The 19903-nt window shown below is 38.1% G+C and overlaps 1 protein-coding gene across 1 annotated transcript; it reads right to left on the bottom strand.

Annotated features, from left to right (window-relative positions):
* Positions 1-11430: 11430 nt before the first annotated feature.
* LOC117616200 (pectate lyase-like) lies at positions 11431-13646 on the bottom strand. The gene is made up of 4 exons (XM_034345442.1): positions 13257-13646; positions 12469-13129; positions 12083-12325; positions 11431-11916 (listed from the first exon to the last, which is right to left on the bottom strand). The coding sequence occupies exons 1-4, from the start codon at positions 13460-13462 to the stop codon at positions 11695-11697; spliced, it is 1332 nt and encodes a 443-aa protein (XP_034201333.1). The 5' UTR covers positions 13463-13646; the 3' UTR covers positions 11431-11694.
* Between the last annotated feature and the right edge of the window lie 6257 nt (positions 13647-19903).

Raw genomic sequence — 19903 nt, 5'->3', positions numbered from 1 at the left:
AGATGTAGGTCACGTAACAGGCTTCGTAGCCAAGTGAGCTCGCAACATGCTCCTGTCATAGCTCGATATGTTGCCTCTGCAGAAGATAATGAGACCGTTTTTTGTCTCTTAGTCCTCCAAGAAATTAATGAATTCCCAAGAAATACGCAATAACCAGTCGTGGATCTCCTCGTCATAGGACACCCATCCCAATCAGAATCACAATAAGCATGTAGCTTCAAGTTATTTTCAGCTGAAAAAAATAGACCTTGCCCTGGTGCATTTTTAAGATACTTGAGTATTCTAAGAGCTGCTTCCATATGCGGCATTCAGGGTGCATGCATAAATCGACTAAGCACATGTACTGCATATGTGATGTCAGGCCGTGTGATGGTGAGATATATCGGGCGCCCTACCAATCTTCTAAACTGAGATGGATCTTTGAGTAGAACACCTGCATCAGAAAGTTTGGTGCCTTGTTCCATGGGAAAGGCTACCGGTTTTGCTCCCAAAATGCCACTGTCTTTGAGTATGTCAAGGGTGTATTTTCTTTGTGAAATACATATGCCCTGTTTTGAACGGGAAACTTCAATCCCTAAAAAATACTTTAGATCTCCAAAGTCCTTTATTTTGAACCGTGACTGTAGAAATTGCTTAAGCGATGAAATTGCCTTTTGACCATTCCCATTTATTAGTATGTCATCAACGTAAATCAACAAGGCTGTAAACAATGTACCTTTCTTGCATGTAAAAAGAGAATAATCTACCTTGGATTGGATAAACCAAGCAGCTAGAACAGCTCTAGTGAATTTGGCAAACCATTGCCTAGATGCCTGCTTGAGCCCATAGAGTGATTTGTTGAGGCGACACACAAGATTCTCCCCCTGTCGCTGGAGACCAGGAGGAGGTGACACGTAAATTTCTTCATAGAGGTCCCCATGCAGAAAAGCATTGTTAAAATCTAACTGGCTAAGGGACCAATTTTGAGCAGCGGCTATAGCAAGCAAACAATGTATAGTAATCATCTTGGCCGTGGGTGAGAAAGTATCATGATAATCAATCCCCTCGGTTTGAGTATATCCTTTGGCCACGAGACGAGCCTTATAGCATTCGATTGAACTGTCAGAACGGTGCTTGATTTTGTAAACCCATTTACAACCAATGGGTTGTTTGCCGGGGGGGCAAAGTAGTGAGCGTTCATGTGTTGTTGGATGTTAAGGCCTCAAGTTCAAAGCGCATAGCTTGTTGCCAATTGGGATCTGCAGCAGCGTCTGTAAAGCAAGAAGGTTCCACACTACTACTGACAGTTGCAATAAAAGAAAGATGTGAAGGTGAGTAACGATGATATGAAATAAAATTACAGAAAGGATAACGAGTACCTTTAGGCAGGATCGGCGGCGAGGAAGACGATGATGCGGGTCTGGGCATTAGTACATGATTAAGAACATAATCTTTCTGCTAGACATGAGCTTGTTTGGAACGCTGAGAGACTCTGACAGGTGGATTAGTAGAAAGTGGAAGAGAAGCGAGTTGTTCTGGATTTGTAAGTGCAGCAAGTGATGATGTGGTATGGGTAGGACATGCAATTGGTCTGATGGTGTGGTTGGGCTGAGAGTGTGGAAAGGGAAATGGTGCTAAAAAAAGTTAACATCCCTGTTGATGAAAAGTTTGTAGGTGGTGAGATCATACAACTTGTAAGCTTTTTGCCCACTAGGATACCCCAAAAAAATGCTTTTCTTGGCACGAGTATCAAATTTGGATGTGGGATGATTATTGGTGGCAAAAGCAAGACACCCAAAGACTCTCATATGTTTATAGGAAGGTGGTTTGCCATATAATTTTTTAAAAGGAGTTTGGCGGGCTAATAGTTTGGTGGGAATTCGGTTAATGAGATGAGCAGTGGTAAGCACTCATTCTCCCTAAAATCGAAGAGGAAGGTGGGCTTGAAAAAGTAAAGCCCGTGCCATTTCAATGAGATGGTGATGTTTGCGTTCTACCACCCCATTTTGTTGGGGGGTGTAAACGCAAGATCATTGGTAAATGACCCCATGATCTGTGAAAAAATTGCGAAGGGAATAAAATTTTCCCCGTTTGTCCACACGTATTTGTTTGATTTTGGTGTTGAAATGTGTTTGGGTATAGGCAAAAAAGGATCGAAGGTGTTCTTGTGTTTCACTTTTATGGTGCATGAGAAAAATCCATGTAAACCTTGTAAAATCATCCACCACAGTCAAAAAATAGTGTGCCCCGGATAAAGAGGCTATTTTATATGGACCCCAAATATCACAATGAATGAGTGCGAAAGGGTGTGAAGAGGTGATGGAACTATTAGTAAATGGGAGTTGTGTCTGTTTGGCCAATGGACAAATATCACAAATATTATTTGAAGAATAAGGGAAATTTAACAACATTTTGGACATAAAATTTAAGCAAGCCGAAGATAGGTGACCCAAACAGCGATGCCATAAATTTGTGGAAGCTGAAGCCAAATGACAAGATGGATTAGATTTATTTGGAGAGGAGTTTGGAGAAGCCAATGCTGCTAAATAGTACAAGCCTCCACGTCGCTTACCCAGACCAATCGTCCTCCTCGTAGCCAAATCCTGCAAAACACACCATTGTGGAAAGAAGGTTACTGAACAAGTTAAATCCACTGTAATCTTACTCACAGACATCAAGTCAACTTTGAATGTGGGAACCCCCAACACATCTTTCAAAAATAAATATGAATTTATTGGCAAAGTGCCAGTAGCAGTAATTGGAGCCTGGTCTCCGCTTGGTAACTTTACGGGTGGCATGGTGGAATGCTTCACATTTGTGAGCAAATGAGAGGAAGACGTGATATGATCCGTTGCCCCGCTGTCAATCATCCAATTAAGTGTTGTAGAGCAATTTTTAAACAAACCTGAACTGACAATATTTGCTTCGAAATCACGCTGTGAATCCCTTTCCTTCTCTTTCAGGATTGAACATATTTGCTTATATTGTTGATTGGTGAGGTTGGGCATCACAGCTTTCACATCATAAAAACTAGGATTTGCATACACATGGTTTGCTGAAGAAGATTTGTTGCGGCCCCCACCTCCTTTTGAGTTGTTATTGCCTCCTCCTGATTTGTGTAGTCTATGCCATGAAGGATAGCCATGCAATTTCCAACAACATAGTTTGTGTCCCCATAATGAGAACAAAGCAGTTGTGCAGCAACTGATTGGGCCTGGAATAGGTCGTGTCAACCCGTGTAATACACGCCAACCTGTGAAAAAATGAAAAGAAATGGAGACATCAAAACACACACAAGGGGTTACGAACCCCCACCACCCTCAATCCTCTCCAACACCTTATCCACCATGCTACATACAACTTTGTGATATGTACTATGTCTTTTGATATTTATAATGTTTCTTTTTCTTCTTTTATTTTTCTTTCTTTTCCGTCTATCTTCTCCTCTCTCTTTTTTTCTTTCTTTTCATTCTCTTTAGTTTTCTCCTCTTCTTTTCTTTCTTTCTTTCTTTTCCTTCTCTTTAGTTTTTTCTCCTTTTAAAAAATAAAAAATAAAAAATTCTTTCCTTCTCTCTCTCTCTCTCTATTTTTTTTTCTTTTCCTTCTCACTTCTCTCCTCTCTCTATCTTTTTTTGTCTTTTCCTTATATTTTCTCTCCTCTCTTCGTTTTTTTTATTTAAAATTTTTTTCAATTATGAGTTTTGTAACATGCATGTTATTATTTATGAACCCGTTACACGACTCGAAACCCGCACGATAAAAGACGACCCGAACCCGACACGACACGTTTATCAAATGGGTTGGGTTCGGGTTGAGCATTCTTGACACGTTTATTATCCCAACACGACATGAATCCGACAAGACACGACGCATTGCCAGCCCTAGCTGATGTTGTTGGCTAATGTTAGGCCGTTGATTATTGTTGGCTCGTTGTTGTTGCTGATTGGATCGCACCACCATCGCTGCACTTTCAGCTACAACCCGTCCAGAACCTGATTCTATCTGTTTTTTCTCTTGTGAAACCAACGCATGTGCTCTACGAAGGCTTGCCAAAGGATTCATGAGTGAAATCTGCCCCCTTTCTGCGCTATAGGATTCATTTAAAACCATCAAGAATTGCATGAGGGCATTGCGTTCCTCTTTTTCATGCTGCTTCTTCATAGCACCACATGAACATGTCGACAAATCGTTGTAGGAAGCCAATTCATCCCACAACCCCTTCATCTTTGTGAAATAGCCAGCGACAGACATTTTCCCTTAATGGAGAGAAGCAATATCTCGTTGTAGTTGGAAAATCCTCGGTGCGTTGCTTTGAGAAAATCACTCCTTCAGGTCATCCCAAATCTCATGTGCCATTGTCCAGTAGATGACGCTATCGGCGATCTCAGGTTCAATGGAATTAAGGATCCATGAGAGCACCATATCGTTACACTGTAACCAGCGAGAATAATGATCTGGATTGCTCTTCTCGGACAGTATTTGCACGGTCCCTTCAACGAACCCTAGCTTATTTTTTGCGCCAAGGGATAAGCAAATTGACCGGCACCACATTGTGTAATTATCTCCGTTAAGAAGTTTGGGAACAAGTACCATGCCCGGATGGTCACTGTGATGAACAAAAAAAGGATTGCTGGCATCATTTGCACCACCATCCTTGGAGGCACCAGAACCTCCATCTCTCTTTGTAGGCTTGCTCTGCTCGTCGTCTCCCATGGAGAAGTAGCGAAACAAGAAAAATGATCTAAATTGCTGCTTAAAGAGAACGGCAAAAGAAAAAACACAAGGGCTAGGGTTTCCCCTACTCTGATACCATGTAAAATTGGAATAGAAGATATTGTACCTGAATAATTATTATATTGATTGTACAATATTCTTATACAGGGAGAATGCAAGCCTAACTAGGAAAATATACACAGCCTAAGAGCAACTCCACCCATTTTTCCTTAGCCATGGCAAGGGTGGAGCTGGGGCAGCCACTATTCATGTAAATAGTGGTTGCCCTTGCAAATAGTATTTTGTGTTTCCACCCATATTGCCATGGCTAAGGGCAATTACTATTCATATTTTTTGTTTTCCCCCCCTATTTTTTAATGAAAATAATTAATTTGGGTAATATTTTCAGATAAGATTTTCGGGTTCCTACGTGTCAAGACTATTCATAATCAGATAAAATTTCCGGATAAGATTTTTGGATTCAAATTTCGGATGAATTTCAAATTTCAAATTTCAGATAAATTTTTGGGTTCAAATTTCGAATGAATTTCAAAATTCAAATTTCAGATAAATTTTTGGATTCAAATTTCGAATGAATTTCAAAATTCAAATTTCAGATAAATTTTTGGGTTCAAAATTCAAAGTTCAGATAAATTTGGGTTCAAATTTCGGATGAATTTCAAAATTCAAATTTCATACAAATTAGGGTTCAAATTTCGGATGAATTTCAAATTTCAGATAAGATTTTCATCCAATAAAATCAAGCCACGTGGCATGTCTATCTTGCCAAAATTTTCTATAAAACCAGAGGCTCAGCTCATACCTCTCACACCACATCTTTCTATATTTTCATTTCTCAGAGTTTAGAATTCATACTTCATTCATTCTCAATGGAAGAATTTAGGAGATGCTTGGAGAGGCAAGAGCGAGAAACAAATGAGAGAAACCGTAGAGCAGATGAAATCAATGAGTTGCAGAGACAAGTCGATGAACAAGTTCTCATAGCAGTGGCTTTGCAAGATGAAGAGAACCAAGGTCGCCGCCGTGGTTCACAAGTCGGCCGCCGCCGGAATGTGGAAAGACATAGGCATTCTCGGGGTAAGAATCTTTTGGAAGATTATTTTATCCCAACTTCTTTGTACTCTGATGTTGATTTTTGAAGGCGATTTAGAATGCAACCTCATTTGTTCAATAAAGTCATGCATGATATTTGCAATTATGATGCATACTTTGTTCAAAAGTGTGATGCTACTAGAGTTTTGGGGCTTCTTCCGGAGCAAAAGCTTACAGCTGTTATACGAATGTTGGCGTATGGAGCATCTGCTTATCAGGTGGATGAGATTGCCCGGATGGGGAAGTCCACTACGTTGGAGGCTTTGGTAAGATTTTGTCAAGCTGTTGAAACTCTGGACACTAGGGACTACCTGCGTAGACCTACTCCCAGGGACCTCCAACGGCTTCTACAAAAAGCCGAAGCTCGAGGATTTCCAGGAATGATTGGTAGCATCGACTGCATGCACTGGCAATGGAAGAATTGCCCAACTGCCTGGCAAGGTGATTATGGAAATAGAAAAGGCCAAAAAAGTATCATCCTTGAAGCCGTTGCTGGCTTCGACACATGGGTTTGGCATGCCTTCTTTGGAGTTGCAGGATCCCAAAATGACCTCAACGTGCTGGGTCAATCCCCGGTCTTCAACGATGTATTGAGAGGCCAGGGCCCCAATGTCACCTATCAAGTCAACAATACAGTATACCAGACGGGGTATTATCTAGCTGACGGCATCTACCCGAGGTGGACCACTTTTGTCAAATCCATTCCAAATCCCCGATCCCAGAAGCAAAAATTATTTGCTACCTATCAAGAGGGATACAGGAAAGATGTCGAAAGGTGTTTTGGCATCCTTCAAGCTCGGTGGTTGATTATTCGAGGTGCGGCCCGTATGTTTGATGAGGAGATCCTCAGAAGCATTATGATGACTTGCATCATCCTCCATAATATGATTGTGGAGGATGAGTACGATTATGATGCTTTAGAGGTCTACGAACCGGATCCAATGAACACGGCCTTGACACGGATTTATGAAAGGCCCATGGGGCCAAGTGGAGAACCGTTTGAGCCGGAACCGTTGGTGAGGGATGGTCATTTGATGACCCGAATGATAGATCGATATACAGAGATGCAATCTTCGTATATTCATGAAATGCGTCAAGTTCACTTGATGGAGCATCTATGGGCGGTGAAAGGCAATGAAGATGAATGATGGAGCATAGATGCTTTGGTTATGTTTTATTTAGTTATGGTTAGGTTGTGTTGTATTTTTATTTATTATGGTTTGGTTGTGGTTGGTTATTATTATTGTGCCTTGTTTGTACTTTATTTTTATTTTTTTTTATGTTTTGTTTGAAGTATGGAATATGTTGAATAAAAAGGTAATTTATTGAATGCTTTGTTTATTAAATAACGAAATGTAATACAAGTCATTACGAATTACTACTACTAAAATAAAATACATGAATTACAACAACTTTAATAGAAAACATGAAAAATACAAATACATAAAAGGTATGCTAACTAATTTAATGGTTTCCATCATTTAACCAATCCGTGTTGCTAGGCCCATCATCCCGAAAAAGTCTTCTTCTCATAACATCCCTTCGTTCTAGCTTCCAAAATTGTTTTGTTTCAGGGGACATATGACTTGTATCCATCGCCATGGTTTCCCGATCCGTCTTGTCCATATCTTTTTTGTGCAAATACTCCCTTTCTCGTGCATACTCAGCTTGAAGGGCCAACTCGTTATCTTGGCGTTTTTGCTCCATTTCTATTCTTATGTCGTTTTGCCTTGCAATTTCCTCCAAAAATTGTGAATTATTATTGCTTGAATTACCCGCTTTCTTTGCCTTCGCGGCCTTTCGGCCAATGGGCCTCGGCTCCTTTTCGATGGGTGAGTCTTGACTCATAGGAGAATCGAGAGGTGAATCCGATGTCATTGAATCACGGAGTGGCGTCTCGTTTAACACAACGGTCCGGACCCGTCGGAATAATTATGAAGCGTTTGCAATATTTCACCACCTCCCAACATTCATGATGGTTGAAACTTTTTTTGCCACCCCCGGTTGCACCGAACCACATTTGTGCTTGAATCATCTATTTAACAAAAAAAATGGAAATGCAATAAATATTTAAAATATATTGGATATGCAAGTAACAAAAAAAATAATAATGGAAATGCAATTAACCTTACAAATAAATTAGAAGTGCAAGAAAATTAAGAAACAATTGGAAATGCAAGAAATATTAACAACATATTGAAAATGCAAGAAATATTAACAAAATATTGAAAATGCAAGAAATATTAACAAAATATTTAAATTGCAAGAAATATTAACAAAATATTGATAATGCAAGAAATATGAACAAAATATTTAAAATGCAAGAAATATTAACAAAAATATTGAAAATGCAAGCAATATTAACAAAATATATATATTAGGATATTAAACTTAATAAAACAAAAATTATAAAATACTTACCTCGTTAGTACGATTTTCCCCGCTTCTATAGTTGTCCATCGCTTTTGCTAGGGCATCTCTCCATTTTCCCAACTCTTTATTGAGAATTTTTCACCTACTGGATAATGTCATCTCCGTACGAGTAGACCCCGGAATTTTTTCACAAAATTCGGCATGAATTTTTTTCCACATATGAAAAAATTTCATCTCATTGCTGGACACGGGACAATGACAAATTTGGAGCCAAGCCTCACACAAGGAAACATCTTCCATGGTGCTCCAAGCCCCTCCGGTTTCGATAGAAGAAGCCATAAAAATATGAAATCAAAATACTAGATGAAAAAGAGGAAAATGTTGAGTAAAGAGTGAATAATAGTAGAAGTATAATGAAATGTATGAGGATTGGTGTTGAAAGTGAAGGGTATTGATAGGTATTTATAGAAGAAAAAAAAAAAATCAGAATTTTTTAGAATTTTTAAAAAATTTACGATTTTTTTTCATTTTTTTATTGCCCAAAAAAGCCTCAGCCGTAGGATGGATTCGGAGATGCTGATCGGAGGGCTGGGGAGGCGACACGTGGCTACTTCCCTTTGGAGCTGGCGTCGCGCTGACGTCAACGCGCGCTGGTTCAAATTTTTTTACCGTTGGCGCGTGCATTGCACGTGCGCGCCAACGGTAAAAAATTTTGAAACGCGCTAGCTGACGTCAGCGACCGCGGGCTGGAGCTCGGGCTCGTCTCGCCTTCGGGCTGGCCCGAGTTGGTAGGTCCCACACCCCCCCGGGCTTGGGCTAGGCGGTGGAACGAAATTTTTTTTTTTTTTTTCCCCTCGCCTCGGGCTGGGCCCTTCCGCTGGAATGGCTCTAACTAGAAAAAGAATTGTACATCAATTTTAGGAAAAGTAAAACAATTACAAAGAAGATTTTCCTATTCTAGTTCCCGTAAAATCAGGTATTGATTACTTTCCAACACAAGCCACATCAGCTATCTTAACTTTAATGTTATTTACGATGTTAATGTTTTTCTGCTTGTCGTCTTCTTTTTCAATTGTTGCTGGTTTCTTTGCTTTTTATTCCTCCGACTTACAGGAAAACATGGACTACTAACTATGTTCTAATGGCAGGAAAAGAGGCAATTGATTAATCCATTGCACAACCCTCGTATTCTAGTTTCCACATGTGCCCATAACTCTCTTTTTTTTGGGTCGAAAATGACCAGAAACCTTCAACAATGACAAAAAGGAGAAAGAAAGAGACAATGCTTAAACCCAACAAGCTAATGGAGGTGGGACACTCAAATCTGAATTTTTTTTAAAAACACAAAATCTGCTACAAAATAATTTGGAAAACAGATGGGGAAGTTGGGATTAAATTAGAATTGATTGAATCCAACCCCCAACTTCCAGTAAACAAAGCCAACGACACTAAATTTTATTCAGACATATGATGCTCCGAGCTCACAAATTCATTGAATTAAACTTCTCAGAAAATTAAAAAAGAACGAATGCAGTTGTGTGGTGATGGATTGGGAGCCAAAGTACTGGTAAAAGTGGTAAGGTAACGGAGTTAGCCATCAGTTTTGATAATATATAAAAAAGATCAACTAAAATTAAGGCATGTGGCTATACGGGTAATTGTTGTAATTGTTGAGATGAAACTAAATATGAGTAAATGCACAAAACCTAAATGCAAAGAATCGAGATCTGTTTGTACATACCAAACTAAAGGTTCTCTAGTTTATAGAGACATTCTCCCGCCTATTTGAAATTTTGTATTTTGAAATCAGCAGGAAATAGTACTTATGCCGCCAATAAGGTTTTTCATAGTTCTAATTATGGTGTTTCACTATTAAACATTAGTTTTTGTAGGAAAAAAGTTAATAAATGGAAGAGACTAGAAAATCAAGTCAGTATCCAATTGAAGGCAAAACGCCAAGGCGGCTGAGTGAAGGGGAGGCAAGCCACTTTGCAAACAAAAAAGGGGATCCAGCCAAGCTTGTTTGGCTGATTTGTGAGTAGAGCCGAGTTTGTTTGACAAATTGATTCTGATAAAAGGGCCAAATATGAAAGGAAGAAAATGAAAATCACTTTATTTCTAGTGTCTATCCCAAATACTTTTAATAGGTATGGTGGGAGAATTAGGGCCCGTTTGGTAACGTTTTCGGAGAATGTTTTTTTAGAATATTTTCAGAAAATGAAAACAAGAAAACGAATTTGCATTTTCAGGAAATAAAATGTGTCTGGTAGATTAATTAGAAAACTTCTTCAGAAAATAAAAACAACGAAAACGTGTCTACTAATACAATTTGAAATAATAATATGTGAGTTGTTTTTATGAAAACGTTTCCCACGAGAATGAAAACAACTTGTTTTCTATTTTTTACAAGTACACATGAACTTGTTTTCATTTTATAAAAACATTCTCAATGTTTTCTGTTTTTGGGCCACCGAACGTGTTTTTGCCTCATTTTTGTTCTCTGAAAATGAAAACAACCCCTTAAAATGTTACCAAACGGGCCTTAGTTTCTAAACAAAATTCAAAAGCTACTTTTATGTTTTTTTAATCTAGATAATCAATGGGTAATGGCCGTTTTTCTAGTAGTGGGCTCTTGACCAACACCACACCGGTGTTCCCCAACTGACCACCATTGATTTTGTAGGGTTCTTAAAAGAGTTCATTCAAGAGACGCAAGGATCTTCTCCAAATATTCTAAGGGAGGAAATTTGCACGAACAGCAGTAGTGTCTAGTATGTATTGCACCTTACTATTAATGTTGATTAACGTGCAAACAAATAATTGATTAGAATTGCATACGTGGGTTCAATTGGCCACGGCAGTGAACCCATCCGCTTGCACCAAAGTTCGAGTCCTCTTCTAGAAATTAGATTAATTTAGAATAGTTTAGACCATCACTTATATTAAAATATATATATATATTTAAATTTATTATTGTTGACTATGTAGTGAATTCTTCTTCTTGTTACGATTAATGTAACTAGACTCTTTGTAAAAGTAATGAATAATAATAGTAAAAATTAGACAAGAAAGGATGCATAATAATTGGTTGGGGGTAAAGATTGATAGTCGGGTAATACTTATATGCTAGCTGACTCTGCACCTTCATTCACGCAATCCTGGCACTCTCCTTTAGTTAAGAAGTAGTTTTGGACAGTGCGATCATTCCAGATGCTATTTTAAAACACTTGTCATGCGGTTAAGCTGAAATTATTTAAATTTCAAAAAATAGCACGTACGTGTTCTTATTTTGTAGTTCTGAAGATACATTCTAATTTAATTAAGAAAAGGAAATATGCGGGTAAGTGTTTCCCAAACAAACCAAAAAAAAAGAAGAAAAAAAAAAGAGAGTAACGTTTTGTATAATAGAATACAACTCCTCTTTTTCTTCTGTTGGTGAAGACGGAAGAGTAGGCTTCTTTCTCATCCTCCGTTTGCATGCAGGAATGTACAACAGGAAAAATTAAAGCGCTCTGTCTAACATGGTTTGCCCACAAAGCAGTCAAGAGCGCCGGCAAACTTAGTCATTTTTGTGACGTAGGTACCGGGCTTGAAGGGAATCATATCAAGCTTGTCTGCGCGCAAATTGGCTGGGCTCCCAGATTCAACAAAGAATGCTCCATTCATAAACAAATCTCCCTCAGATTTCCAAAGCCAATTCTTCCACTCCGCTTCTGCCGTATACTCCCTCTTCGTCACCTAATCATATATTTAGTCACAACCAATCAGTAACTAACTATCTCGTCTGACCATCTAGGCTACCATTTTTTTAATACACGCGGCAAACGCTATTAGAAAAATAATTAAGACCTTATAAGGCGGTTGATTAGTTGAGATGGTACAAATATTATACAAGAAAAATTACCTCTTTGGTGGCGGAGTTTAAACCAGCAATGAACCTGTTACCCTGGCTGATGATGGTAGGGTTCATGCTGCCACCAATGGCATACATGAGCCAGTGGGTGTAGTCGTTGTTCACCACGTGGAAGAATCCGTGCCGGCACCTTGGCATCCTCTGCACCAAACCCTTACCAAAGTGGTTGAAGGCCACAGTAATTTGCATCATCTTGTCTTGAGTGTAGCTGTTGCTGGCACCGAACAACAGCACCTGCATATCAAAATTTTAATATATATATATCCACGAACACACATCTACTATATATATATATATATATATATATATATATAGAGAGAGAGAGAGAGAGAGAGAGAGAGAGAGAGTGTATGTTATAAGTTAGGGTTTGTACGTACCTCATTGTGCTTAGTGAAGTGGCAGTTGGAGATGGTGATACCGGTGGAACCCATGATGGCGTCTATGAGCCCATCTGTGCAATTTTCCATGGAAACGTGGTCAATCCAAATGTTGGAGGAGCCGAAGATGGAGATGCCATCACCATCACTCTTGGTCCTCTGACCAAAATGGTCGACGGAGTCTCTGATAATTCCACCTTCTTTGGCCTTAATTTGTTTGATGTGAAGGTTGGTGATGATCACATTCCTCACAAACTGGATGGTAATGCCAGCACCGTCAAATATGTTAACATTGGCTCCCCTACCATCAATGGTCTTGTCACTGGCCACCATCAGCTCTTGCTGCAGCCTAATCACCATGTTGCGTGCAAAGGTGATCCAAAGAGGCCCTTTTTGAATCACGGCGTGACGCAGGGTTCCCGGTCTAGGGTTTACCAAGTCGCCATCTGAGGGATCAGTCACGACATAAATAGGTCCGCCTTTACCCCCGGTGGTCTTGCGACCGAAGCCTTGGATACAGTCCACGATCTTCATGCGGTTGTTGGCCCAGTTAGGGTCACACCTCCAGCAGGAGTCAATTGTGTTGGTTACCTTGCATGGACCAACATATTTCTTTTGGCCCTTCAAGTTCCTTCTTGTCTCGTTTTTCCCCATTATAAGCCTGCATGCATGCAAAATTTAAGCCACGAAATTTGATACGAAAATTTATGTAATGTAAAAGAAACTTGCATGCATATTGAAACGATGTATATTGTGATGAAGGAAATTAATTGATGAAGAAGACCTACTCGCCAACTTGAGCATTGAACTCGTCGGTGACTCTCTGAGGATTTGGTTCGTAAGATTCCATGGTGTAGTTTTCGGCTTGCTCAGCTCGTTTTTTCCAATACTCATCTAATTGTTGAGGTTGATCACTTTCGGCATTGGCAATAATTGCAGCAAAGGATAAGAAAAAGAAGAAGAGAAGGATATATGAGTTAAATAATTTTGCCATTGTTTTTGTGTTTTGTTTTTGGTTCCCTTTGCGAGGAACAAACTGGTACGTACTTGGGCGGGTGGGAGAGGCCAAGGTTAACTCGAGGGCTAGCCTTTGGAGCTAGGCGACCAACCCAAGCCAAACAGATTGAACCCACAAGAGAATCAAAATGGGTTTAATCGGATACCTTTTGGTTTGCTTGGCCTGGGATAATTCTTCAAGGTGGGGGTGTTTAAATACTTAAGGCAACTATGGAGGATTTGCCAGTGATGATGGGAGATATGGCGGGAAGTTTGGGGAACCACTTCCAAGCTACGGTTCACAGTGAAAAGCGGAGTCCATTTTTAGAAATAGTGCTTATCCAATATAGGTTCCTACAATTTCTATTTTCTAGACATATATCCATCATTCTATAAATCTATGTGTAAAACTCAATTTCAAACTTAAACGACCAGTAGGATATAAGAGGTCATAGTATTCCTATGTTTTTACATCGTTTACCATTAGACTTCATATTTTATTTATAATTTATTCCAAGTATTTCATTAACTGTCATAATTGTAATTAAAACTTCCTATTAATGGCATATCAATCACTCTATTTCTTTTGGTTGCCATTCCCTCTAACACATGGCCCCCAAATTGCAAACCATATATATATATATATATATATATATATGTAAATTACATATCCAATAATCTACATATGAAAAATAAAAATAAAATATATACCTATAAAAATATAGGTATATTATTTACCAAAAAAATAAAAAATAAACTAGGTCAATTAAATTTGTAATTGAAATTTCAGTACATTTTTTATAAATTAAAAATAGGTACACAATAATTTGTAGAAAATCGATATGTTGTATAATTGAAATTTATGCACATTTTTTATAAATTAAAAATAGGTGCATTATTTAGAAGAAAAAAAAAATAAGTTCATTATACTAGGTAAATTTTTTTAATAGGTATACATTATTAGAGAAAAAAAATAGGTACATTATTTAGAGAAAAATGTTTTTCAAAAAACAAACAATAAATAGATTATCAAATTATTTTTCAACATAATTAGAATGTACACTATTATTCATAAAACTATAATAAAATAGATTACTAGTCGTATAATTCATAAAAGGAAAACAACATAATTTTTTTTATTAAATAAACCAAAACGTTAATAACCTATAGATTACTACTACATTAATGTTGAATTTAATATTTAATTTCAAATAAGTTTATAAATTAATTCCTACATCCATTACAACCATTTGGAGATCTTTCCAAATTCAACGTGCATCATCAACCCTCCATAACACATTAACTTATAAATAAAGGTAGTTTTGGAATCCGAAAAATACAATAAATCATATTTTAAGTTATATTAGGTAACTTGCTTAGTTGAATCCTAGTCATCGAATATTATTTTAAAAAATTGGATATTTTAAATAGAAAAATAAAGGGATGGGTTGTAGGTGATTTAAAATAAATTTTATGGGCAAAGGACTCACTAGTGTAGTGGTTTGGAGTATTTACTCCCTCAGGCAAGGTCCTGGGTTCGAGTCCTAGCATCTGTGTTGTGTGTGTGAGTTTAATATGCTATCGCCCCTTTCAATAGGAAAGGACCTCAAAAAAAAAAAATAATAATAATAATTTTATGGGTCTAAGCTCAATTTACTATTAAAAAATATTCGTAACTTCTTTCTTTTCTTCTTTGATATGGACTTTGAGTTGACAGCTTCAATCAAAAAGCTAGCCATCAAACTCTAATTCAACCAGGAAAAGGGAAAATTACTAAAATTCACCCTAACTTTCCTACAACCACATGACCATCGCACTCATAAAGATTTCTCATTGAGGGTTGAGGTCGAATTAAATTAGTCATATTTGTTCCTTAAAGAAAATAATAAATTAAAATTAAAATAAATAAATAAAAAGCGTATTTACTGTACCCCCTAAAACTTCAGTCAAATCTTACTTTAACTCCTCCCCAAAGTTAAAGTGACTCACTTAACCCCCTTGATCGTGGTTTTGTGTTCCACTTTACCCCCCATTGTTAACGCCATCCAAAACACTGTCAAAAATGCTGACGTGGCAAGGTCATTATGGTACAAGCACACACGGTGGCCAATTGCTAAGCATAGTCTACTTGGCAAAGTGAACCCCACATGCTTTTAAAATCGAAATCTAAGCAGCTCAAGTGGACCACAATTTACAATACTCTCTCTTCTTCTTTTTTTCGATAAAAGGGTTTCTGAACCCCAAAAACAAAATTTACTTACCACCATTTTGAGGATTGAAGGTGCTATACCCAGATAAAAATTTCTTCATCTTTCTTTAGCCTCATTAACAACAATGTCATCACCCTCATCCTTTACATTTATAGCCTTTTCATAACCCTCATCCTTCACATTTATAGCCTCTTCATCATCCTCATCCTCCTCATACATACCCTCATAACTAGATTGTTCATCACTCTCATCTTCTTGTTCAAATTCAACAGTAGGTTTCTTGCAATAGTGAAGGGAAAATTAGGTGTAGGGATTTCTATAACCCCGTGAATATATGAGAGAACAAATCATCTAGCCTATGCATATCAAATATGAAATCAAATAAAACGGAAGCAAGAAAATAGCTAGAGATTCATACAAGTCTCAACTTAGGTCCCAATCTTTATAGGTCTATGAAAGTTTGCACCTTTGACACTAATATCACATATTAAAGAGAATGTAGGAAGTGAGCTTAATTACCCTTAGAGCGAATTTTGAATCCAATGATGGTATTCAAGTAGAGGGAATGGTCCTTTAGTTGTTGATTCTCCATCTTATTCTCCAAATAGGCACAATAAAGTTATGCCTCTCCAGAGTATCTTCACTAAGGTAGAATGAGAATAGGAGAATAAGGAACCAAGAGGAGAATGTGGGTGCTAGCCTTTACTTCCTCTATGGTGGCCGACCAAGGGAGACTAAGGAAGAGGTTTGATGTTTTCCTCTCTTCCTAAATGCCAAACTTGAAACCCTAAGGAGGTGTTGTGCTATAACTATGATTATATATATACATATTGTCACACATGTGCCCTTAGAGACCCCATGTACCGCACCCTCCTCTTCCTTATTCTTTTTGGGCTACTTTGATCTATCACATTATTCTTATAATGTGTCACACTTTGCCTAAGTCTATTAGGTCCATTTTCCTATAAATATTTAAGTCATATAGGACCAAAACTAAAGTTCCATAACTTTAATTAATTCATTAAGCTAATCTAATTAGTTTAATTGATTTAATGACTTAACTAATTACATCACTAACTTGTCTAATTAGCATTGGTCCTAGTCAACCTTGTGTTGACCACGTCAAGTCTCAGGTCAATGGTTTGACCTTTAACTTTGACTTTTGACCTTGACTTTGACTTTGACTTTGACTTTGACCAAGCTACAAAATCATTTATTCTCTTTTCAATTCTCGATCCATACCTTTTCGGTGTGCGACCTTATAGGTTCTTATTAGCGAGGCTGTAGGGAAGAATGATTACTTCTAAACCGAATGTAAATCGTGTCCCTCTATACAATTCTTCCTATTGGCAAAAACTAATTGTAATTAGTCCTTACAGAGCTTCCACAAACCATGAGTGACACCTAGCAGTCTGTCATGGCTACCCAAGCTAAATAGAATTCATTTTGAGAACAATGCAATACTCTATGTCTTGTTGTTGTTAGGATATGGTTAACTCGTGTCAAATCCCTAACATGACATCAATAGGTTATATGATTTATGACATCAATAGGTTATATGATTTACTTGGATGCAATTGCAAACATTCTTGTTTCAATTCTTATATTGTACTTTGGCCAAAGATTCAACGAATAATATCTTTATAGTATTCTCTCTTCTTACTAAGAGTAGAGATTTCTTACTGTACGTTCACATGCCTCTGTGCATATGATGAGTATCCTCAAGAACACCTTTAAGTCACATCCTTTTGATACGACTGTATAGTGTTCTAAAAAATAAACAACTCATACACAAGATAACTATGATGTCTCAAGTCTAAGGACTAATTTGCATTATCGCACTTTAGAATTATTTGTTTGACACTTGTGAGTAAGACTTCCATACAAGAATTCTTGAGTTGATCGCATTCAGTGAACTGCATCTCTATAGAGCACCTACACACATGTCTCAGTGTCTTTACACGAATGACTTGAGACTAGTCATCCTCCTATTTGAGGAGACATAGCATGTACTAGTCTTTGCGGTTCACTATTTTCCAATTGGTGATCCTATGACCATGAACTTTTTAGGATATGATACTTCTATGATGGAAAGGTTTCATGAATCTAACTTCTTTAGACTGCTTTCCATTCATATCTTTATCCATGGACTTGTTACCTTATGTACATTATGTATCTTAGAGTAACATTCACTCCCCTTTGATTATATTAATTATATTATATTCTTAGAATATTCCATTTTTATACTGGCTTCTAGGGCATATATCTAACAACTAGGACCCCTCTCGCTCCAAGCCACTGTAGTTTCATCCACATCAATAACAGTGGAGTGTTCCAAGTAAATTACAATCACTCTTTCAAAGCTATGAGGCACCAAATGACACCATTAAAGTAGTTGAGCATCACTATCTATGCACACTTTCTTACCACTTTGTATCCATGTCACAACCACTTGGTCATGGTAGCCAAGCTTTTTTGCATACCCATATATCTCTAAAAAATTTATGTAGTTCACAAGACACTAATCCAAATAATCAACAAACCCCTCTTGCGCGCCCCCTTCTCCCCCCACACATAAAACTATCACTCATTGAGGTTTGGAGACTTTACCATTATACTTCCATGGTGTACTTCAAATGTGATTATTCCTTTGTCATATGCACAACAGAACATTAAAAAACACACTTTAACCACTGCCTAGTCATATGTACAGTTTAAAAAGGAGAACACAACAACCAAACTGCCAGTAAACATAGATGGAGCAACATTCACACACAATCCTGGGATTTATGTTGGATTTTTGGGGTCAAAGAAGCGGACAATCCTGGGAAATATATAGGTTTACCTACTATTTGGGGAAGGTCTAAGAAAGAGGCTCTTAATTATATTAAAGAGCTCATTTTGGGGAAAGTCCAAGGTTGGAAGCAAAAACATTTATCACAAGCTGGTAAGGAGACTTTGATAAAGGCTGTTCTGTTTGCTATCCCTTCTTACCCCATGTCGTGTTTCAAACTACCAATTACTCTATGTCATGAAATTGATTCACTTATTGCTAATTTCTGGTGGGGTAATAATTCAGTATGGGGAAATAAAATTCATTGGAAGCGTTGGGAGCTGATGGGTTTATCTAAGGCAGCTGGAGGGATGGGGTTCAAAAACCTAGGTTATTTCAATGATGCTATGCTTGCTAGGCAAGCCTGGAGGATTATTTGCAACCCGGGTGCCTTATGGGTCCAAATTCTTAAAGGTTTATATTTTCCTGATTGCAGCTTTTTGGAGGCTCAAAAAGGAGGCCGTGCTTCGTGGGCTTGGTCAAGCATTCTAGTGAGACGGGATATCATTCTTTCTGGAGCTCATTGGCAGATTCTAAATGGATCTTCTACCTCAATTTGGGCTGATAAATGGATCCCAGGTATCCCAGGTGGTTATTTGCGACCTTGTCTCCCTGTTCCTGTGGATGCTCCTGTCAAGGTGTGTGAGTTAATTGATTGGAATCATGGAGTTTGGAATTTGTTACCCATTGCTCATCTTATCTCCCAACATGAGCTTAATGCTATTTCGGCTATTCCGATCGGGGGTCTGTTTCTGGTGACCGGCTGGTTTGGCCATGGGTCAAGTCTGGTAACTTTACTGTGAAGTCGGGCTATAATTGGATTGTGAATCAAAACATCAGGTGTCCCTTGGCTAATGCTCAATCTTCACATACCATTTCTCTTGATACTTGGAAGATCATTTGGGAGTCCAAAACCCTTCCAAAAGTGAAACAGTTTCTTTGGCGAGCGGTCTCTAATATTCTCCCTTCCTTCTTAAATCTCTATAAGCGTAGGTTGTCCACTTCGCATTTATGTCCTATTTGTTTGGAGAGTCCTGAATCAATTGAACATATGCTGGTCCTTTGTCCTTGGACAGCGTGTGTTTGGTTTGGAAGTGCAATTGGCTATCGCATGGATTTGCAAAATTTTACTTCTTTGGATAGATGGTTGGGCAGTCTCTTGAGAGGGGAGAGTATGTTTTCACCCAATTCTAGGTGGATTTTGTCAGTTGTTGCTTTCACTTGTTGGCATATTTGGAAGGCTCGATGTAAATTTGTTTACAATGATATCCCAATTGTGCCTGCAGCTACTAGATCTCGTGCTTGTTTGGCTGTGTCGGAATTTTGGAATGTTACCAAGAAGCCAGTTCTTGGGTCTGTGGGTATGCCTATTCAGATTTCTTCTCCTCATCCTTCT

This window comes from Prunus dulcis, chromosome 1, assembly GCF_902201215.1.
Source record: "Prunus dulcis chromosome 1, ALMONDv2, whole genome shotgun sequence".
Taxonomy (NCBI): domain Eukaryota; kingdom Viridiplantae; phylum Streptophyta; class Magnoliopsida; order Rosales; family Rosaceae; genus Prunus; species Prunus dulcis.
The sequence above is the reverse complement of the archived record's forward strand: the minus strand, read 5'-3'. Positions and strand labels throughout refer to the sequence as shown.

What these genes read in the sequence shown, in the direction of transcription:
- LOC117616200 (XM_034345442.1), bottom strand. Translation starts at nt 13,462, where the DNA reads ATGGCAAAATTATTTAACTCATATATCCTTCTCTTCTTCTTTTTCTTA. An exon ending in TTCAATGCTCAAGTTGGCGA is followed by an intron (nt 13,130 to 13,256) that starts GTAGGTCTTCTT and finishes GCATGCATGCAG; the next exon opens with GCTTATAATGGGGAAAAACG. An exon ending in ACTTCACTAAGCACAATGAG is followed by an intron (nt 12,326 to 12,468) that starts GTACGTACAAAC and finishes TTTGATATGCAG; the next exon opens with GTGCTGTTGTTCGGTGCCAG.